At 33.0% G+C, this 18,692-nt stretch overlaps 1 protein-coding gene across 1 annotated transcript in view; it reads right to left on the bottom strand.

Moving 5' to 3' along the window:
• Nucleotides 1–18,692, bottom strand: part of Exoc6 (exocyst complex component 6) — a 154,709-nt gene that overhangs the window by 46,488 nt on the left and 89,529 nt on the right. The window contains exons 19-20 of the mRNA XM_048801785.1: nucleotides 13,190–13,216; nucleotides 2,902–3,043 (exon numbers count right to left, since the gene is read on the bottom strand). Coding sequence (XP_048657742.1) covers nucleotides 2,902–3,043; nucleotides 13,190–13,216 — 169 coding nt within the window. The remainder of the gene's footprint in view (nucleotides 1–2,901; nucleotides 3,044–13,189; nucleotides 13,217–18,692) is intronic.

Raw genomic sequence — 18,692 nt, 5'->3', positions numbered from 1 at the left:
TCCGCAGACACAACATCTTTGTTTGTATGTGGTGCTGAGGATCGAACCCAGCACCCCGCGCATGCCAGGCAATCACGTTACCGCTTGAGCCACATCCCCAGCCCCATACCGTTCATTTTTAAACGATTTATGTGTCAATCACTGAAAGTCTATGAGTTGCAGTAGAAAAGAGTATGGGACTCCTTCATCACTTATACCACACTATTAAAAGTAAAAAGATGCCTTTTGGGGGGGGAAAACATTTAACATCACAAGTTGTGAAATAAACATGAAAATATAATCAATTTATATTTGTTTTGTCATTACTGAAAGTATGATACTGTATTTAAAAAGTAATGATTATGGTGATAGATGATGCGCATTAAGAGGCAGAGTCACCCAAAGGGAAAATCTTAAAAGGAAGCCAAGTTGTCTTTTATGGTTTCTCTTTGAGTCTTGGTCCCTTCCTTTCCCTATCTCCAGTGCCAAAATTTAGCCCCCAACAGGCTAGGATTTATCCTTCTTATTCTTGACCTCAGACTTTCCTAATTGAGTTATACCTCATACTCAGGGTCTTCCTTGGTGTTCTTCAAGAGATTAGTCCTTTAAGAAAACATCACATTTAAAAAGGATCCTTTAGCAATTCTGCCCAAAGTAGTGAGTAAAAGCAAAAAGTTATAAGGCAAAGATTGGCCAGGGGGTGGGGGTGGAGTGCCGACTTAGTTAGGCTACCCTTCATACAAAAGTATGAACAAGAGAGAATTAGACATTGAATTGCCTAACCAAACAGCAATTTCTATCATTTGGCAATAAATCTAATTGAGAAGAAATAACCAAACATCAACAAAGGGTTCAACCACCTAATTATTTTGAAGTCACACTAGAGATATAATAAAACAAAATGTCTCAAGCTATATCAATGTAAAATATGTACATAAGCAATGTCATACTGGAATGAGCTCATAAGAAAACTTTTTTTTTTTTTGGTACTGGATATTTAACAGGGGGATTTTACTACTGAGCTACATCCTAGCCCTTTTCATTTTTTATTTTCTATTTTTTGGGGACAGGGTCTCACTAAGTTGCTTAGGGTCTTGATAAATTGCTGAAGTTGGACTTAAATTTGTGATCCTCCTGCATCAGCCTTCTGAGTCACTGGGATCATAGGCATGTACCACCATACCTGGCATAAGGCAACTTTTTAAAAACTTTAAGAAATCAGTTTTTAGCTGTGAGCACAGCTGAGAAGTACAACACACACTTAGTATGTGCCAGACCTTGGGTTCAATAAGAAAGAGAAGAAGGAAGGAAGGAAGGAAGGAGGAAAAGAAGGAAGGAAGGAGGGAGGGAAGGAAGGAAGGAAAGAAATTAGTTTCAAACTACTTATAGAATAATAATTTGAGCTTAGATAGCTTGTAAAAATTTTTAAAGTATTTTTTTTGGCAAATACAAAAAAATATTTTGTAAATGCTAGTTTTATTTTTTATAAAGAAAATAAATGTTTTCTAGTTAGAGAAAATTAGAAACACTTCCTAAGAAAATGAATTTTTTTCTCTAGCGGAAAACCTTATACACAATGGGCACACGAATATTTGATCCTTGTTGGGGGAAAAAAGTTGCAGGCTGCTGACATTTAATTTTTAAATGTCTTTCACAAAGAATATATTGTTGCAAATATTTCCTCAGACAAGTATTTTATAATCCTTCTTGTGCCCCACTGACTTTTAATTTATCAATGGAGGTGCCTAACTCAACTGTCAACAAGGGATTACTCATTTGAAAGTACTGCTTGAAAACTGCTAATGTATACTCATGTTCTATATTTTAAAAGTTATAATTTAAGGGTTGATAAAACCCATATCCAGAAGTACATATGATAAGGCCAATAACACACAAGTAACCAAATCGGTTTTGAAGCTGATTAGCTAATGTCAATACTAGATTATGGAATATGAGAACCTTAGTACCTAAACAAAATAAAGTAAAAAATAATGGCAACGATAAAGGCCTGAGAAATGTTTGGGAAAGATAAACAAAAATTTAGACACTTCATTTGTTATGCAGGGTCTTTTTTAAAAAAATTTTTTAAAGAGAGAGAGATAATTTTTTAAATATTTATTTATTTATTTATTTTTCTAGTTTTCGGAGGACACAACATCTTTGTTTGAATGTGGTGCTGAGGATCGAACCCGGGCCGCATGCATGCCAGGCGAGCGCGCTACTGCTTGACCCACATCCCCAGCCTGGATATGCAGGGTCTTAAGATTGTTCTTCTACCAAATATCTAAAAAGTTATTAATAGAAAAAAGTGACAAACTTAGAATCATCTCATCCATTTATGACAAACATTAAGAGTCCTGGCAAGAAAGCAAGAATGACTTGAGAGGGTTGGAGTTGAGGCTCAGTGGTAGAGTACTTGCCTAGCACATGTGAGGCACTGAGATTGATTCTCAGCAATCTATTCTATTTATTTACTTATTTTATAAAATAATCTATTTTATTTATTTACAAATAAATAAAATAATCTATTTATATTATATTATTTATAAATAAATAATTTTATTTATAAATAAATAAAATAGAGGTAGTATGCCCATCTACAACTAAAAAAATACTTAAAAAAGAAAAAAAAAGAGTTACCTGAGAAAGAAATATTGGGGATAATGAGTTATCTTTTGAATTATCCCAATTTAGAGTACCATTTCAGTGCCTCTCTAGAAACCTTGAATGTGAAGCTGGTATAATTTTCATTTTTCTCTTCCTTTAAAGAAGTTAGTTCTACTCACAAGGCTGCCAAAAGTTTAGTTATATTAGATCCTTTCCTTCTTCAAAATATCCTACTACCACTATATATATAATTTTTTTCATATAATTTAAATATACATTCCTTGAAATTCATGAACTAACCAACATGGTACTTACATTCACACTGTATGACATCTAAGTTAAATTGCTGAACAGCTCCCATGCTTATCTGTTTTAACTCACTATCCAGCAGCATCTGCATCAAGGATGTTGACAGATGCTGGCAGGCTGACATGCAAGCTGTCTGGGCGACTTTCCCCTGTTTAAATCAAACAAAAAACAAACAAACAAAAATAAATAAATAAATAAGCAAATACAAAAATATACTATAAAGTAGTACAAAAATTATATACTGACAATCTTTTAATAGTGATTATTGGCTTTTCTGTTTCTGCATTCTGAATAGCTATGCCTTTGTATTGTAAGAACCAAAATTAATATTTTTAGTTCCCTCATCTTTCTCAGGATATATCATTAAAGATCTAACTGAAATACAAAGAAAACTGAAATACAAGTTAAAAAGCTATTATTATTTCAGATCTCTTGAAATATCTAAGATTAAAAGAATTAATATCTAATATTAAAATAATGTCTGAAAATTTTAAAAATATTGATATTTCAATATTAAAATATGACATTTATGACAAAATCACCATAACATCAAAAAACACACTTTTCCATATAATGCTCTCTAAGCTCTCCTTTGTATATTTAACTAAACCAAAATGAAGAAAGTTAATGTTGTAATTTATTATTACTATTTAAACTGTATCTAAAATTCAAAATATACTTTGAGCCATAAGTCTTTATTTCTACTCAGAATGCTAGTATGTGACACAGCTTTAATTACTGATGGGAGGGAGGCTTATTTACTAGTATGACTTCAAATTGAATTAAATACAGATCTGTATTTAGTTTTAGAAATTGAGTTTTAAAATCATTTGGTAATTTAGAAATATGTAGTAGTTAAGTGAACTACATATGCTTGTGGTTTTCTTTTATTAAGGTATATAACATTTAAATATATTTTCTACTTTAATAAGGTCCTGCAACTACATGAACTTTGATAGCCCTAAGTTTTCTTCTTTTAGCCTCTAGGTTATATAGCTAAATTACAATACTACATCACTTTTAGTATAAACTATTTATTTTAAAAGGCTTTTTTGCATTTGAAATAGAAGTTTAAAATAAAATATTTTAAAGACTCTTCTAGATAAAATCTTCTAGTATAATACTGCTCCTAGAATGGCTACCTCTAGCCATTATGAGATTTGGTGATTTGATGATAAAATTTAAGATCTATGGTTATGGTTAGAAAAAATGACTTTCTGGAGACAAGCCATGTTTTGCTTCATTTCCATTAATAAATATTTAACCATTTATATTTAATAATTAGGTTTCTTCCTACTTAACACAAAGACAATAAAGTTACAATCATGAAAAAATATCTTCCAAACATAATTGCTACAATAAATGGGTACAAAAATGTTTATGTGGATTTGATTTGAAAAGTAATAAAGAACATAAATATATTTTCACATTTGTTAGAATGTTTGTTCTTTAACTTACATATTAATAATCAGACTGGAAACAAAGAACTTTTATGAATGATTCGTTAGCATTTAGACACTATGCACAGTAGAAAACTGAAATGGAATGTCAATTTCTCAATCAAAAACTTGAGATAAAAGCTGATGCAAACAATATACTTGACAGATACTGATGAACTGCCAAAAAGGAATGTAACAAACAATGAAAAACCCAGCATGCTTCAAGATCCCCCAATCCTAAAAGGAATTAGTCTGGGAGACATGCAGCTCCATTCCCCAAGCAGAATAATATCAATATGAATGAGAGGGGGGATAAAAGCAGAAAAAGAAGAAATCAATGACCAGTTATTTAATTACAATATAATAGGTTTGTGAAAATGGAAATGTCATTGTGACCTAATGGAACAACTATTATATTTTAGTTTAATGTACTTCTTCATCAAATCAGCTCCATGTTCTATTTATGTTGCTACTATAATGTACTCACTACAAAAACAGATTAATAAACTGCAAATTTTATTATTAAATTCATTTTAAGTTCATTTAAGCAAATACACTGCACAATATAAGTAGTATTGTTTTCAGTGAACCTTTAAAATTTAACAGATTCAGAGGCTACAAATATATATGTGTGTGTGTGTGTGTGTGTGTAACTGGAGCTGAAAATGATGGTTAGAGTACAGATAAAGTTATTCCATAAAATGGTAGAAATGGGTAATGAAAATTCATATTTAAGTTACATATAATAATAAAATCCTAACATTATTTTTTTTGATTAGGCATATTAAATACAGGCTTATTGTTCTCAAAGAAGTTTAAAATATTTATAAAATATTTTATAACTTTTTCAAATGAAATAAATTCTTCGTTACTAGAGATCAAAATTTAAGTTAATAATATCAAAGGTTCAGATTCTTTCCATTTAAAAAATTATGTTCTATAAGATTACATACTTTTAAAGTGCCTACTTTCTAACAATAGAAAGTGTACATATATTCTTAGATTTCATCTACTACTTAATTTTATTTATTTATTTATTTATTTGAGAGAAAGAGAGAGAGAGAGAGAGAGAGAGAGAGAGAGAGAATTTTTTATTTATTTTTTTAGTTTTCCGCAGACACAACATCTTTGTTTGTATGTGGTGCTGAGGATCGAACCCATGCCACACGCATGCCAGGCGAGCGTGCTACCGCTTGAGCCACATCCCCAGCCCCTACTACTTACTTTTAGATAGAAAAATTCTAATCTCTCCAAAATATGCACACCTAAAAAATATATTTGACAATTTATTTCTGATGCGTATGGCCCTGCACATACTTTGATATGATTAAACACCACTCTTGAATAATATTACTGCTGTTATTGTTGAAGCTTTTAATAATTTAATAATTTTATAAGACAAAAACAATCTAACAATTTTTATAATTATCTTTAAAAACTATCCCTTTTTATTAGAGATGACCTGGTTTTTAACCTGATAACAAAAAAGCCCAAATAATATATGACTGAAAAAAACACTGCACATTTAATAAATTTTAAGCACCTAGAAATTTCTCTTGCCCTCATCTGAAAAATTAATTGCAACTATTAACATTTTTCTCTTTAACAACACAAAATTCAATAAATAAGTTAAAACACCTGTTTAAGTTTTAAGTGTAACTATGTTTTCATGTTCTAACATTTTGTTGAAAAACAACTTGCAAAGAGAGAAAACCCTTAGACAAACTTCTTATATTTCAAAGGCACTTGTAAAAGAGAATCTGCTGACATATTAGATCCTTTTTGCATTACCCAAAAGCTTTTCTTCTAAGAACAATTGTGGTAAAGAGACATTTGGCTCCTAGGGAATTCCCAAAGGGTCAACCATATGCATCCTTCCATGCACCTTCACAGTGCTGCTTTCTAGATTCATGTCTCAAAAGCAGCTTTCATCATTTACTTGTGTGTCAGTCAATATGATTTATGGACTGCATTCAACAAAGTCAAAGCATATAGAATGAGAAATATGACTACAATCTGCTAATTTGTTTTGTATTGAGCCATTTAAGAGTCAAAGACCTGATGTCAGACTGAGACCAGCAACACAATTAACCAGCCGGTGACAGATTCATCCATCCTCCCTGCCAGGCTGTGCCAATCAAAGACAGCATGAGGTGACATTTGGTGAAATCAGTAAGAAAACTCATTCTCTAAGTAACCTATGTGAGACCTTGATTGACACTTTTTGAATTTAGTTTGTGGAACACAGCCACTCTTTACTCAATAGTTCCTCACTGCAAGCTGTGAAATAAGGCTTTTAATGCCAATCACAGGAACAATAAACCACTAACCATCAACCTCAGTCTAGAATCAAGAAAACAAATGTTTGTATGTCAAGCCAAATTTCCCAAATAATTTATTATTACAGGTTAAGCTAAAGATTGTTTCCTTTGAAATATTATAAAATAACATGGTAATAAAAATACATGTTTTATAAGATTATGGTTCAAATTGTTTGGGTTTCAAAGAAATGTTTTCAAAGATCTACTCTAATAGTGGGAGAAATGTTGAAAATTTATAAATAACTGGCTCTTTGACTTTTTATTTGTAGTTTTGTCTCACCATTCTCTTATTTCAAAGATCTAATTTTTTTTAAAAAAGGATTGATTCCAACAGTAATTATTTAAAAGCATTTTTCAAGTCTGTTTCATTCTTTCAAGAACATCTCATGTAAAAATATGCTCCTGAAATCACAACCACCTTCCTGTATTGGTTTACTCTTCCATAATGATCCCAGATGAGTCAAATTCCCTTTATTTATAATCACCACAAAAACCAACTCTGCACAATAAACTACTCTTTTTATTTAAGTAAAAAAAGAAAAATATAGATACAAATATACTATGCATAATATTATTTTTTAAATTGATAACAGGTTTTGTTTCAAAAGGTTACATAACCCTTGACAGAAAAAAAATCATGGTGGATTTAAATATTACACCTAAAACTAGAAAGTGAATTTATTAATTCTGATCCTGCCTTTTAAATTATTTAAATTAAAGCAGTAAATTGATGTTATACATAAACTTACTGCCTCTCAGTTTGCTATATAAATTTCAGTTAGCAGACTATGAAATAGTCTTTCCAGAGGCAAAAGGGGAAGAGAACTATTTTTTTCTTATGTCTTTATTTTTGTTTTATTTTTATGTGGTGCTGAGGATCGAATGTAGGGCCTCATGTGTGCGAAGCAAGCACTCTACCACTGAGCTACAACCCCAGCCCGGGGAAGAGAATTATTCTGACGGATTCTTCAGTCTCCTAAAGAGCCACAATGTATATAGCCTTCTAAAATACACAGACTGAAAGAATAAGGTCTTTCACCAAATGTGGAGTAAATACTAAAATTAGAAATAAAAAATTCTTAATTCGAATTTAAAATGGTGAACCTAGGTGAAAAGTAGATATTTTAATTTAAAAAATCTATTATTTTCCTTCTGTTTCATACAAGAACTACTAATCAAAAGTCTCACTATATGAAACTACATCTTAGCACAGAGGTGCAAGCCTGCAATCCCAGTTATTAGGGAAGTTGAAGCAGGAGGATCACAAGTTCAAGGCCAGCATGGTAAAAAGTTGGTGAGACCCTATCTCAAAAAATAAAAGGCTGGGGATGTAGCCCAGTGGTAGAGCACCCTTGGTTCAATTCCCAGCACAACAACAACAACAACAGAGAGAGAGAGAGAGAGAGAGAGAGAGAGAGAGAGAGAACGAACTACATACTAGTCTTACTCAAATATAAAGATACTATAAAATCAGAAAAACTAAAACATTAGCATAGAATGTGGAATTTTCCCCAAGATGATTTCACAAATGCACAAGGATTCCTTTAGATTTTGATCCATTTTCTTATTTCCTACACTATATACAATAGTTAAATGTGTAAAATTCTCAATAAAACAGAATGGGTGAGTTATAAGTTTAAATATGAAGATGAATTTCTTTAGTGAGTTTTAATAATTGCTTTAATATGAAGACAGATTTTTAAAGTTATGCCAAAGAATTCTTAGGTCTATAAAAATATACTGATTCTAAACACACTCAACATTCTCTAAAATACTTCTTTTACATTTCTCTATTTCTCTTATACTTGCTTTTTGTCATCATCTAACCACTTCTATCCCTGAAAAAACTAGCTACCACCTTAGTTAGCCACAATTCTATAGTCAGCTAGGAATTCCCATTCTCCCCTCTTAGGTTTTTCCACTCTCCTTCTAACAATTCCCAATCATAAGGATGCCAGACAGTAACATAAATACTTATTCTTGGGACACATGCATATGTGCAAACACACACACACTGGGCGGGGCAGGAAGACAGAATAGAACATGATTATCTTAAAGTTGAAACAAAATTGTTTCCCAAAGTAAGAAAACTTCAGGACTAAGAGTAATACATGGCAAAATTCTAGTTCCCTCAAAACTTCCTTATCCCAATCACAGGGCTTATCAAATTTTGGCAGTCTTTGTTTTTAAACTATCTTTTGAACATGGACTTAGATGGCATGCAGTATCCACATTTTAGCTTTCTAGCAAGTATCATTGCTGCTGTCTGTCATGGTAGTCTCAGGTTATCTTTAAACACATCCTAACTTTAGTAGGAAGAAAGAGAACGCAAGGACAAGCAGAACAGTAAAGGTCTAGAAAGTTACAAGGTTTTGAAGAAATGCCTCTGCTTCCACACTACTCATTATTGGGCTGTTATGTTATATTTAAATAAGGAAGCGACGTAACATTAATGCCCTATCACTGTTCTCATTTGGCAAACATAAGAAAAGCAAGAAAGATAGAGATGTGCTTAATTTTCCCTGTGGCTGACAATACTACAATGTAGTACAGCCAATTTACAGAATTCAGTTTGAAAAACTGAAGCATTCCAAGAATCATTAAAATAGTAACTCTGTAATAGCAGACCCACAACCTTATTCCTTTACATAAGCATATAGCTCTGAGTGCCAAGACCATTAATAATGAAAATATTTTACAACCCTAGTAAAACTTAAAATTTCCAAAGAAACTGCCATAATACTAAGAGATTAGATAATATAGGTGGTTTCCAAGTATCATTAGTAAACTGGACAAGTGTCACCACCAAAAGCCTACCGGTTATCTCTTATTAATGCATGTTTGTGGTTAATACATTATAAACACAGCCATAATTAAAGACATAGCACAGAGGAGATCTTAGTCATTCAAGGATTTATATTTCAGTGCCAACCTTTTAAGGATGATTCTGAGGGTCTAGGACTAATAGGGCATCATTTATTTAGGTACACATTAGAATAGCATGTTCTGTGAAATAAGTATGATGGGGTAAAAATCATTCAAAGGCTGACTGCAGTCAAACCAACTTCCCCATCTCTATGTGGCTTTGCTGTCTTGGCATGGATGAAATAACTCTCATTAAGGTCTTTGGTTTTCAATTATATTTCATAGCATTTTTCTGAAAAAAATTATATAGCATAGTAGTATCCTCAAATTTGAGGATTCTCAAAGCCCAGGCATGTACTTATCCTGAATAACAAGGACTTGTGAATAGGTAATTCTGTTAAGAATAAGTCTTTACAGACAACTACAGCAGATCTTTACCAATCGCTCCTCTTTTGCTTCTAACAATTTTAACCTTGGGGCTGGGGTTGTAGCTCAGGGTAGAGCACTTGCCTAGCACATGTGAGGCACTGGGTTCAATCCTCAGCACCACATAAAAAAAACAAACAAACAAATAAATAAACAAATATTAAAAAAAAGAATAAGAAAGGAATATGCTCTTTAAAAATATTTTTACCTCAATACTACCATCTATCACATTGATTTCCATAAAAGATAGAAAGACTTAAAACATGACAGCTTTCTTACAACAACTAAAGTCTCCTGGATGAAAGTAAATGATTAAAAGGTGGTTTCCCACAGTCTGAACCTTCCCCCTCATATGTAATATTAGCCTGAACATACTACTTTGGTGGGACTTTACTCTGCAAAGCCTAATCTCTTTAACTTGTTGGATTTTAGTACCTTGCATAAGTTTTTACTAAGTGTATATCCACATGTTGTATTTTCTTTTATCTCTATCTGACCTGCAAACATCCTGTAAATGTATTGAGGTTGTTCTCCCCTCCCATTAGCTCTGCCCTTACCTTTCTCCATTATTGTTCCCTCTTTACAGGAGAGGGAAAGAAGAAACAAAGGAAAACAGAAGGAAAAATGGACTCTTTATGGCCTCACCAGATCTTGACTTGCACAGGAAACGTCTGACTCTAATATCTTTCTCTACCACCTACTTTCTTTTTCCTTAGAGATCTGACCTCCCTTTTGATTTTTCTGCTCACAATAAAAGGTAATTTCAATTTAAACAATCTGTTATCCACATATTTTAGTCCCTTTTCTTATTCCCCATTTGAACTTTTGCCCCTTAACTTAAAGAGGAAAAAATCTTTCTTTTCTTTCTATTGTGGAATACAGATTAAAGGGGAAGATATTATTTGAATCCCTAGAAATTTGCCACTCCTTTGTGCAAAAAAACCCCTTAATTTTCTAAACATAAACCTCTGTTGTTATCAGGAAGTAAAGTGGCCGGATGCTACACTTTAATTTTTAGTTTTTTAATATTGAATCTTCCTATTCAAAATGGTACTTTGCTCATAAAGCCTGAACCAATGATCTAGTCTATTTTCATCTTTAGCTCTGTCAAAGAGTGAAGTTATAAGATATGTAAGTGTGCATATTATGTATGCACACTAATACAGTGAATATACATATAGTTTATAGACTGAAAAGAGTCCATTATAATTATTTCTATTTATATCCCTCTTATCTGTCACAGGTCAGGTCTGAAGTCATATCCTAATTCACAGATTTCCTACTAAAACTCTCATAGTGTTCCCTTCTAAAATCCCTTCTAATACTACTACTACTTCCAACTGAGCCTTCACCAAAAGCAATTCAAAATATTGTTTTTTACAGTGTTTAACAGCAGGGAAGTATTTAAGTATGCTATGCTATATATACACACAATACTTACAAGTTATTAAATAAATCTCTCACCAAGATTAGTCAGCATTTAACTGAGATGCCTACTTAATAAATGTCTAAAAGTATTAAAGTTATAAAATAAAAGTATGCTCACTTTTGACAAAGAGGCAATTTTGTTTTGCAATTAACTTCCTACACTGAAAAATCACCTGTTTTAAAGCATTAAGAAAAACCTTCATAAAAACATAAATTCTACTTCACATAAAAGGCTTTGACTGTTTTTGACCTTTTCATATACTCTCTGTCTCAAAAATCTTTAGCTTTATCTAATGCAATGATTATACTGTCAATGGTTGGTTTTTGTTGATGTTTTGTGTACTTGGAATTAACTCATTATAATAGTATGAAAATAGATAGCAAAACATGTCATAGAAATGCCTAATTTATATCCATATAAAGAACTATTCTACATAAATAACTTTCAAAACACTGGACATTCAAGTACCAAACTTTAAAAATTTCTAATTAAAATTTATCTAGAACAATCCCCTACCCTCTAAAATCAAAGACAATAAACAATTTGAATTTTGGGACAAAGGGTCAGTCTCACTTATGAACACCATTTTTGCTTTCTGAATATATAAATGGTTTATTGGTAGGAAATATGTTAGCAAATTTAATATGTCTTTTATACTTTTTGCTAGCCTCTGGAATTTTTATTTGATTAAACAAACAATCAAGAGCCCCAGAAGTTTTTGAACAGGGAAATAGATTAAACTGTACTTACAAAGAATTATCTGACATTGGTGTATAAGATGGACTGAAGTAAGGAGAGACTGGTGGAAGAGATCAATCCAAAGACAATTACAATAATCAAAATTTTAACTTCAATAACAGGAATAAGAACAGAAAAAGAAGGATACAAATTAGGAACATTTACATTTCAAATGCTAGATGAGATTTTTTTCCCCTAAGAATTTTCAATATTTATACATTTTGAAAATATTTAATTACTTCTTAATCTGGTTGTCAAGAGTTCAAAATTGTATGTTGAAAAGACAAATAGAGTAAAAAGAAAAATATGATAAAGCTATTTTGAAAAGAGAATTGCTTGGGCTGGGGATGTGGCTCAAGCAGTAGCGTGCTCGCCTGGCATGAGTGGGGCGCTGGGTTCGATCCTCAGCACCACATAAAAATAAAATAAAGATGTTGTGTCCACCGAAAACTAAAAAATAAATATTAAAAAATCCCCCCCCCTCTAAAAAAAAGAGAGAGAGAATTACTAAGGCAATTCAGGAAAGCAATACTGGGCTGAATTGAGAAAAATTTGTACTGGTCATGAATCACATTGGCTCACAATGGGTCATGTACTAGGTTAAATTTCTACAAGTTTGGCTAATAGAGTTGCAGAGAAACTCAGAAAAGGCATAAATTGTCTTGGAAGTGACTAATAATAACAATATTTTTAAGACTGTATTTTATGCCAGGCACTGTTCTAAACATTTTATGTATACTATTTCACGTAAGCCTCACAAAAATCTTTGGGGTGTATATTCCCATTGACATGATTTCACAGATCAGGAAAGACCACAGAGAGGTTTCCAAAAGCACAGCACTCCCCACAGATATGCCTTCAATATTAACTTTCATAATCAAATCACAGAGAATTCTATTTCATCAAAACAACTAATATTACCTTCAAACTTATGTTTCTACAAAACTACAAATATATCAAAGTCACTGCCAAAAGAATTAGAAGTTAATTTAAATACATAAGCAGAGAAAAATAAGCCTGTAGGAAGTTCATTATTTTCTAATGTTATGTGCTAGCTTTAGTTTGCATCTACTTACCGACATGGCTGCATAATCATTGTTGGTCTGAGGAGGAAGTCAGCAAGGAAATCAAATAAAAAAGGAAGATGTATTCTAATAACAGCAGAAACAGTGTTTAAAGCACCAAAAGAAAATATATTATACAACAAGCAAGCTAGTTCTACAAATGTTACTCTAATTTAAAGGTATTAATTTATCACATATATTATCAATTTGTTTTGGAGATTGATGTGAGTTTTTATGTTCACATTAATCAGATAAATCTTCGTGCAAACTTTTGTCTATCTAATCAAGTTGTCTAGTCAGCGTTAAATTACAAGGATGTTAGCAAACTACTAAATATCAGCTGTGTGGAAAATTTAGAAAACAACAGTTCTTCAACAGTGTTTTTTGCTATAAAGGAGTGGTTCTCGAACTTCAAGGAAAAAAAAGCATATTTGTAAGCTTCAGAAGTTTTAGTGCAGTTAAGTCTACACCAAGCAATGGTATCTGAATATTTAACAAGCATCTCTTCTCAGAGGTGATTTTAATATAGACAGAAATAAATGTCTATTTTTTTCACAAATAACAGGAAATAATAGAGCATACATGATTCTGAAGCTACTTAGGATAAATCTCTGTGTTCTCACATAATCTGTTAATATAACTTGAAATAAATTACTAAAGAAATGATGGCTGTTACCTTTTTAAAAAAATTTTTATAATTGTAGATGGACACAATACCTTTATTTACTTATTTTTTTATGTGGTGCTGAAGTTCGAACCCAGGGCCTCACATGTGCTAGGCAAGCGCTCTACCACTCAGCTGCAACCCCAGCCCTCACTAAGTTATCTTACAGCTAATTATTTACATGTATCCACTAGCAAATGAATAATAGTAAGCCAAAGTAAAACCAAATTTCTGGTCTCAATTTAAATGCAGATAAGCTCCTGTCAGAGTTCTATATTAACTATATATTTACTGGTTTATTCTTTACAAATATTAAGCATTAATTAAATATCAATATTAATTTAATATTCCTTAAAATAACAAGGATTAAATAAATTAAAATAAGTGTTAATTTTTAAAAAAATTAACTATTTTACTTTTCAAATTTCAATAACATGTAATATTTAAACACTATTAAAATTTTTATGAAAAAGTTATTTACTCAGAAATATGAATCTAACCTAATTACATTAGGTCAAAGAAACTCAAAACTATTTATTAGTGGAAGTTGAACTTCTGGTATAGACTAGACTGAAGGTTCTCCTCCAAAAGGGAAGTTGTCCTTTTTACCAAATAAAATACACAATAAGTAAAAGAAAGACCACAGCAGAAACTCAACTAGTCAGGCTGATCAATCTAATTAACCCTAGTAAGCAGTGCGCTGACAGGTGTATTAGCCAAACAATTAATTCTTCTGGAAGACTGGACTTGATCCCAAATAATTACTAAGTCTTTTCTAGATTTAACTTCCAATAAATTTTGTATTGATTATTATAATTATCCCATCAACATAGTAATTTGTTCAACAATTTTTTGTAGACTCTTTCAAAGTGTATGTAAAGATGTCTTGGGAAATATATAAATGCCACAAAGTGAAGACAAAATTCAGTTAAATTTAGAAACTTGTTGATAAAAGTCAGACAACAGCATTCAACATATGACTGCCATCTACATCATAGGATGTGTGATACTTTCATCATATTTCACATAATACCATTTTATATGAATTATATTAATAAATCAGATAAACATCATTCATTACCCTCTACATTTAAAAATTAATATCCATACCATCTCACTCCAGTAAGATTGGCAGCCATTATGAAGTCAAACAATAACAAGTGCTGGCAAGGATGTGGGGAAAAGGGTACACTTGTACATTGCTGGTGGGACTGCAGATTGGTGCAGCCAATTTGGAAAGCAGTATGGAGATTTCTTGGAAAGCTGGGAATGGAGCCACCATTTGACCCAGCCATTCCCCTTCTCGGTAGCAGCACAATTCACAATAGCAAGACTGTGGAACCAACCTAGATGCCCTTCAATAGACGAATGGATAAAAAAAATGTGGCATTTATACACAATGGAGTATTACTCTGCATTAAAAAAATGACAAAATCATAGAATTTGCAGGGAAATGGATGGCATTGGAGCAGATTATGCTAAGTGAAGCTAGCCAATCCCTAAAAAACAAATGCCAAATGTCTTCTTTGATATAAGGAGAGTAACTAAGATCAGAGTAGGGATGAAGAGCATGAGAAGAAGATTAACATTAAACAGGGATGAGAGGTGGGAGGGAAAGGGAGAGAGAAGGGAAATTGCATGGAAATGGAAGGAGACCCTCAGGGTTATACAAAAGTACATACAAGAGGAAGTGAGGGGAAAGGGAAAAATAATACAAGGGGGAGAAATGAATGACAGTAGAGGGGGTAGAGAGAGAAGAGGGGAGGGGAGGGGGGATAGTAGAGGATAGGAAAGGCAGCAGAACACAACAGACACTAGTATGGCAATATGTAAATCAATGGATGTGTAACTGATGTGATTCTACAATCTGTATATGGGGTAAAAATGGGAGTTCATAACCCACTTGAATCAAAGTGTGAAATATGATATGTCAAGAACTATGTAATGTTTTGAACAACCAAAAATAAAAAATTTTAAAAAAATGTATATGGAATAAAGATCTAAATAAATATATTTAAATAACATGAAAAAAAAAGACAATGAGAACTGTAGCCTCTATAGAAATATGACCCAGTACATGCATTACTATCCCACTCCCCTAAAGCCAGAACCAATGCATGAAAAACACATAATTTATGAATGGCATATGAAAAGAATCATGACAACACATGAGGAATATTTTTCCATTGTCCTCTCCTACATTTTAGACCATATCATTCATTTAATGACACCTTCACTTGATGTTTCCAAGGACAGACTCACTGGCTAGGCACACAGCTGTACCGAAACATAAGTCTCTGTTGTGCAATGGACTCTGTATGTGGGGAGCTCCCCTTTGTATTACCATTCATAGAATTTCTCTTCATTCTACATCTGATTTGTAGAACTCACACCCTACCCACGGATATAGAAAGCAATGAAATTTTGAGTTTGTACTAATAATTGTACATCATCATCAAGTCCATGATGTATGGAGGAAAAATAAGGAAAACGTTCGAAGTCAGCCAAGAAAACATGTTTAATGTGTTTAAATAAATTTTTAATTGAAAAAAAAAATAAAAATTAATATCCAAATAAGAAAAACTAATTTATAAGAATATATGCCCAGTATATGGTTATATTTTCATTTAATAGGTAAACACTAAATGTATTCCTAATTGCTTGTGCCGCAATATAAAAAGTACAATACTTGTATTTTAAACACAATTCTTTTTGGTTACATAAAAAGAGGATGGATTAAAGTCAATAATTCTACTAAACTATTAAAAGTTTTCTTAAGTTTTCAGTCAAGTTAAAGGCCACTGGAACTCTTATACTTAACTCATAAATAAGTGTGAGCCAAAAAAATGAAGTGCAGGTATAAGAGTAAATGAAGTGCCAGAATCAGTAAGGCCACATCTAAGCTGGGACTTGACATTCATCTAAAGGGATGATGCTTAGAAACATACAATATTATATATAGGGACCCTTGAGGTAATCTAATCCAATCACTTAACTTCCAGGAGAAGATAGCAGGTTGTTCAGAATCATATGACAGACTAAGTTAACTTGTTTGCTTCCTCCCCATCCTGAGATACAAGTGAAATAAAAAGCACAGAATGGCAAAGCACAAACTGCTCAACAACAAAGGAAATTAAGATGCATGGGAAGATTCATCAAGAGATTATTTCTGGAAGACAGAAGGCTGATGAAACAGAAAAAAGAAAGTCACTGACAGAGAACTAACTACAGTGGAGCTGCGAACCAGCAGTACACTGAAGTCCAGAGTTATAAGTATGAAAGGGAAGAGAAATGAGATGGAAACAAAGATTTCTGGAACAACTGTGCCAATGATCCCCCACCTACAGAGCACAGGCAATTTCCCTAATGAAAGAACTCTTCAGGAACAGCTGAGGTTCCTGACTTAAGGGGAAGAGAAAGGGAAAGGGAGCAGGGGGTAAGGGGAAGAAAGCGAAGGAAAGAAACAAATGAAAATAAAGCAAAGAAAGGAAAGGGGAAAAAAGGAAAAGTCCCTTTTATTTTGGCAAGGTGATAATGGAAACAAAGGAAGGAAATAATACATAATTTGTGGAGTCAGTGCAAAATGGAAATGTGGGGACCCTTGTTCAAACATTAAGAATGTGCTGGGTGCACACCTTTAATGCCAGCCACTCAAGAGGCCAAGGCAGAAGGATCAAAAATTAGTTGCCAGTCTTGGCAACTTAGTGAGTCGCTGTTTCAAAATAAAAAGGGCCAGAGATGTAGCTCAGTGATAGAGCACCCTTCAGTTCAATTCCCAGTACAGGAAAAAAAAAAAAAAGAATTCCAAGACTGTAAAAGATAAGAACCAATTCACATGAAGGGCCCTTCTAAACATGGTATTCTATAACTATAAGGTTGCATACCCAGGAAGTTAGTCCTGAAAATAGAAGACCACAATCTCATGACTAGTTTCATACCTGCTGACTATAAAGGTAAAGAATCCTGGGCAAAATGCCCCCAGCAATGTATATAAATATTTCCTGCTCAAGGGAAAAGGTCTATCAAAAAAATAGGATATGTATTTACACAGTAGCAGAGTAAATCCATGTCAGATCTCAAGGCCTTCTTTGTTAAAAAACACACAGAAAACCAAGGATTACCACACTGTGGAAAATATCAGAATAAAAAAGAATATACAAAATAAAGAAACAAAAACCTATTCCAGAGTAATAAAGGTAAGACACAGAAAACAACTTTAAAAATTTTCTACACTCAGATTTAAAAGATAATAAATTCATTAAAAAAGAAAATTCTATGAACAAGGAACACAAAAACAGAGGTGATTCCTTAAAAATTAAAAATATAATTAATAAAATATCATATAGAAAGATGGAAAAATAAAATTAAGCAAATCTTCCAAAACATAAAACAAAAAAGATGGGGATATAGAAAGAAAAAAGAGTACGAAACACAGAGAACCAATCTGGGAACTCTAATGACAGTCTAGCAAAGAAGAGAAAAATGGAAGGAACAAAATTATCAAAAAAATATACAGGAGCTCTGTCTCTCTCCTGCTAGCCCTGAATAAGCCTTGCTGCCCTACCCGGTGGTTCGAGGTGAGAGCCAGAGGGGGAGCCGTCTCGGACCTGGTCATAGAAAAAGTGCTGGGATCAAGCCCAGGGTCATGCAAGAAATTACTCTTTGAGAAGAGGAGCAGCGGCCTGCTGAGAGGCAGAGCCGCCCCCTCCCCCAGCGCTGGCAAGGTAGAGGGAACTGTGACCATCCACAGAGCAGGCCCAGCGGCCTGCTGAGGGGCAGAGCTGCCCCCCACCCCCAGCGCCTGCCAGGTAGGCGGAACGGTGACCACCGGCAGAAAAGGCCCAGTGGCCC

The sequence above is a fragment of the Marmota marmota genome, unplaced genomic scaffold (genome assembly GCF_001458135.2).
Source record: "Marmota marmota marmota unplaced genomic scaffold, marMar, whole genome shotgun sequence".
Taxonomy (NCBI): domain Eukaryota; kingdom Metazoa; phylum Chordata; class Mammalia; order Rodentia; family Sciuridae; genus Marmota; species Marmota marmota.
This window is presented reverse-complemented; position numbering and strand designations above follow the sequence as displayed.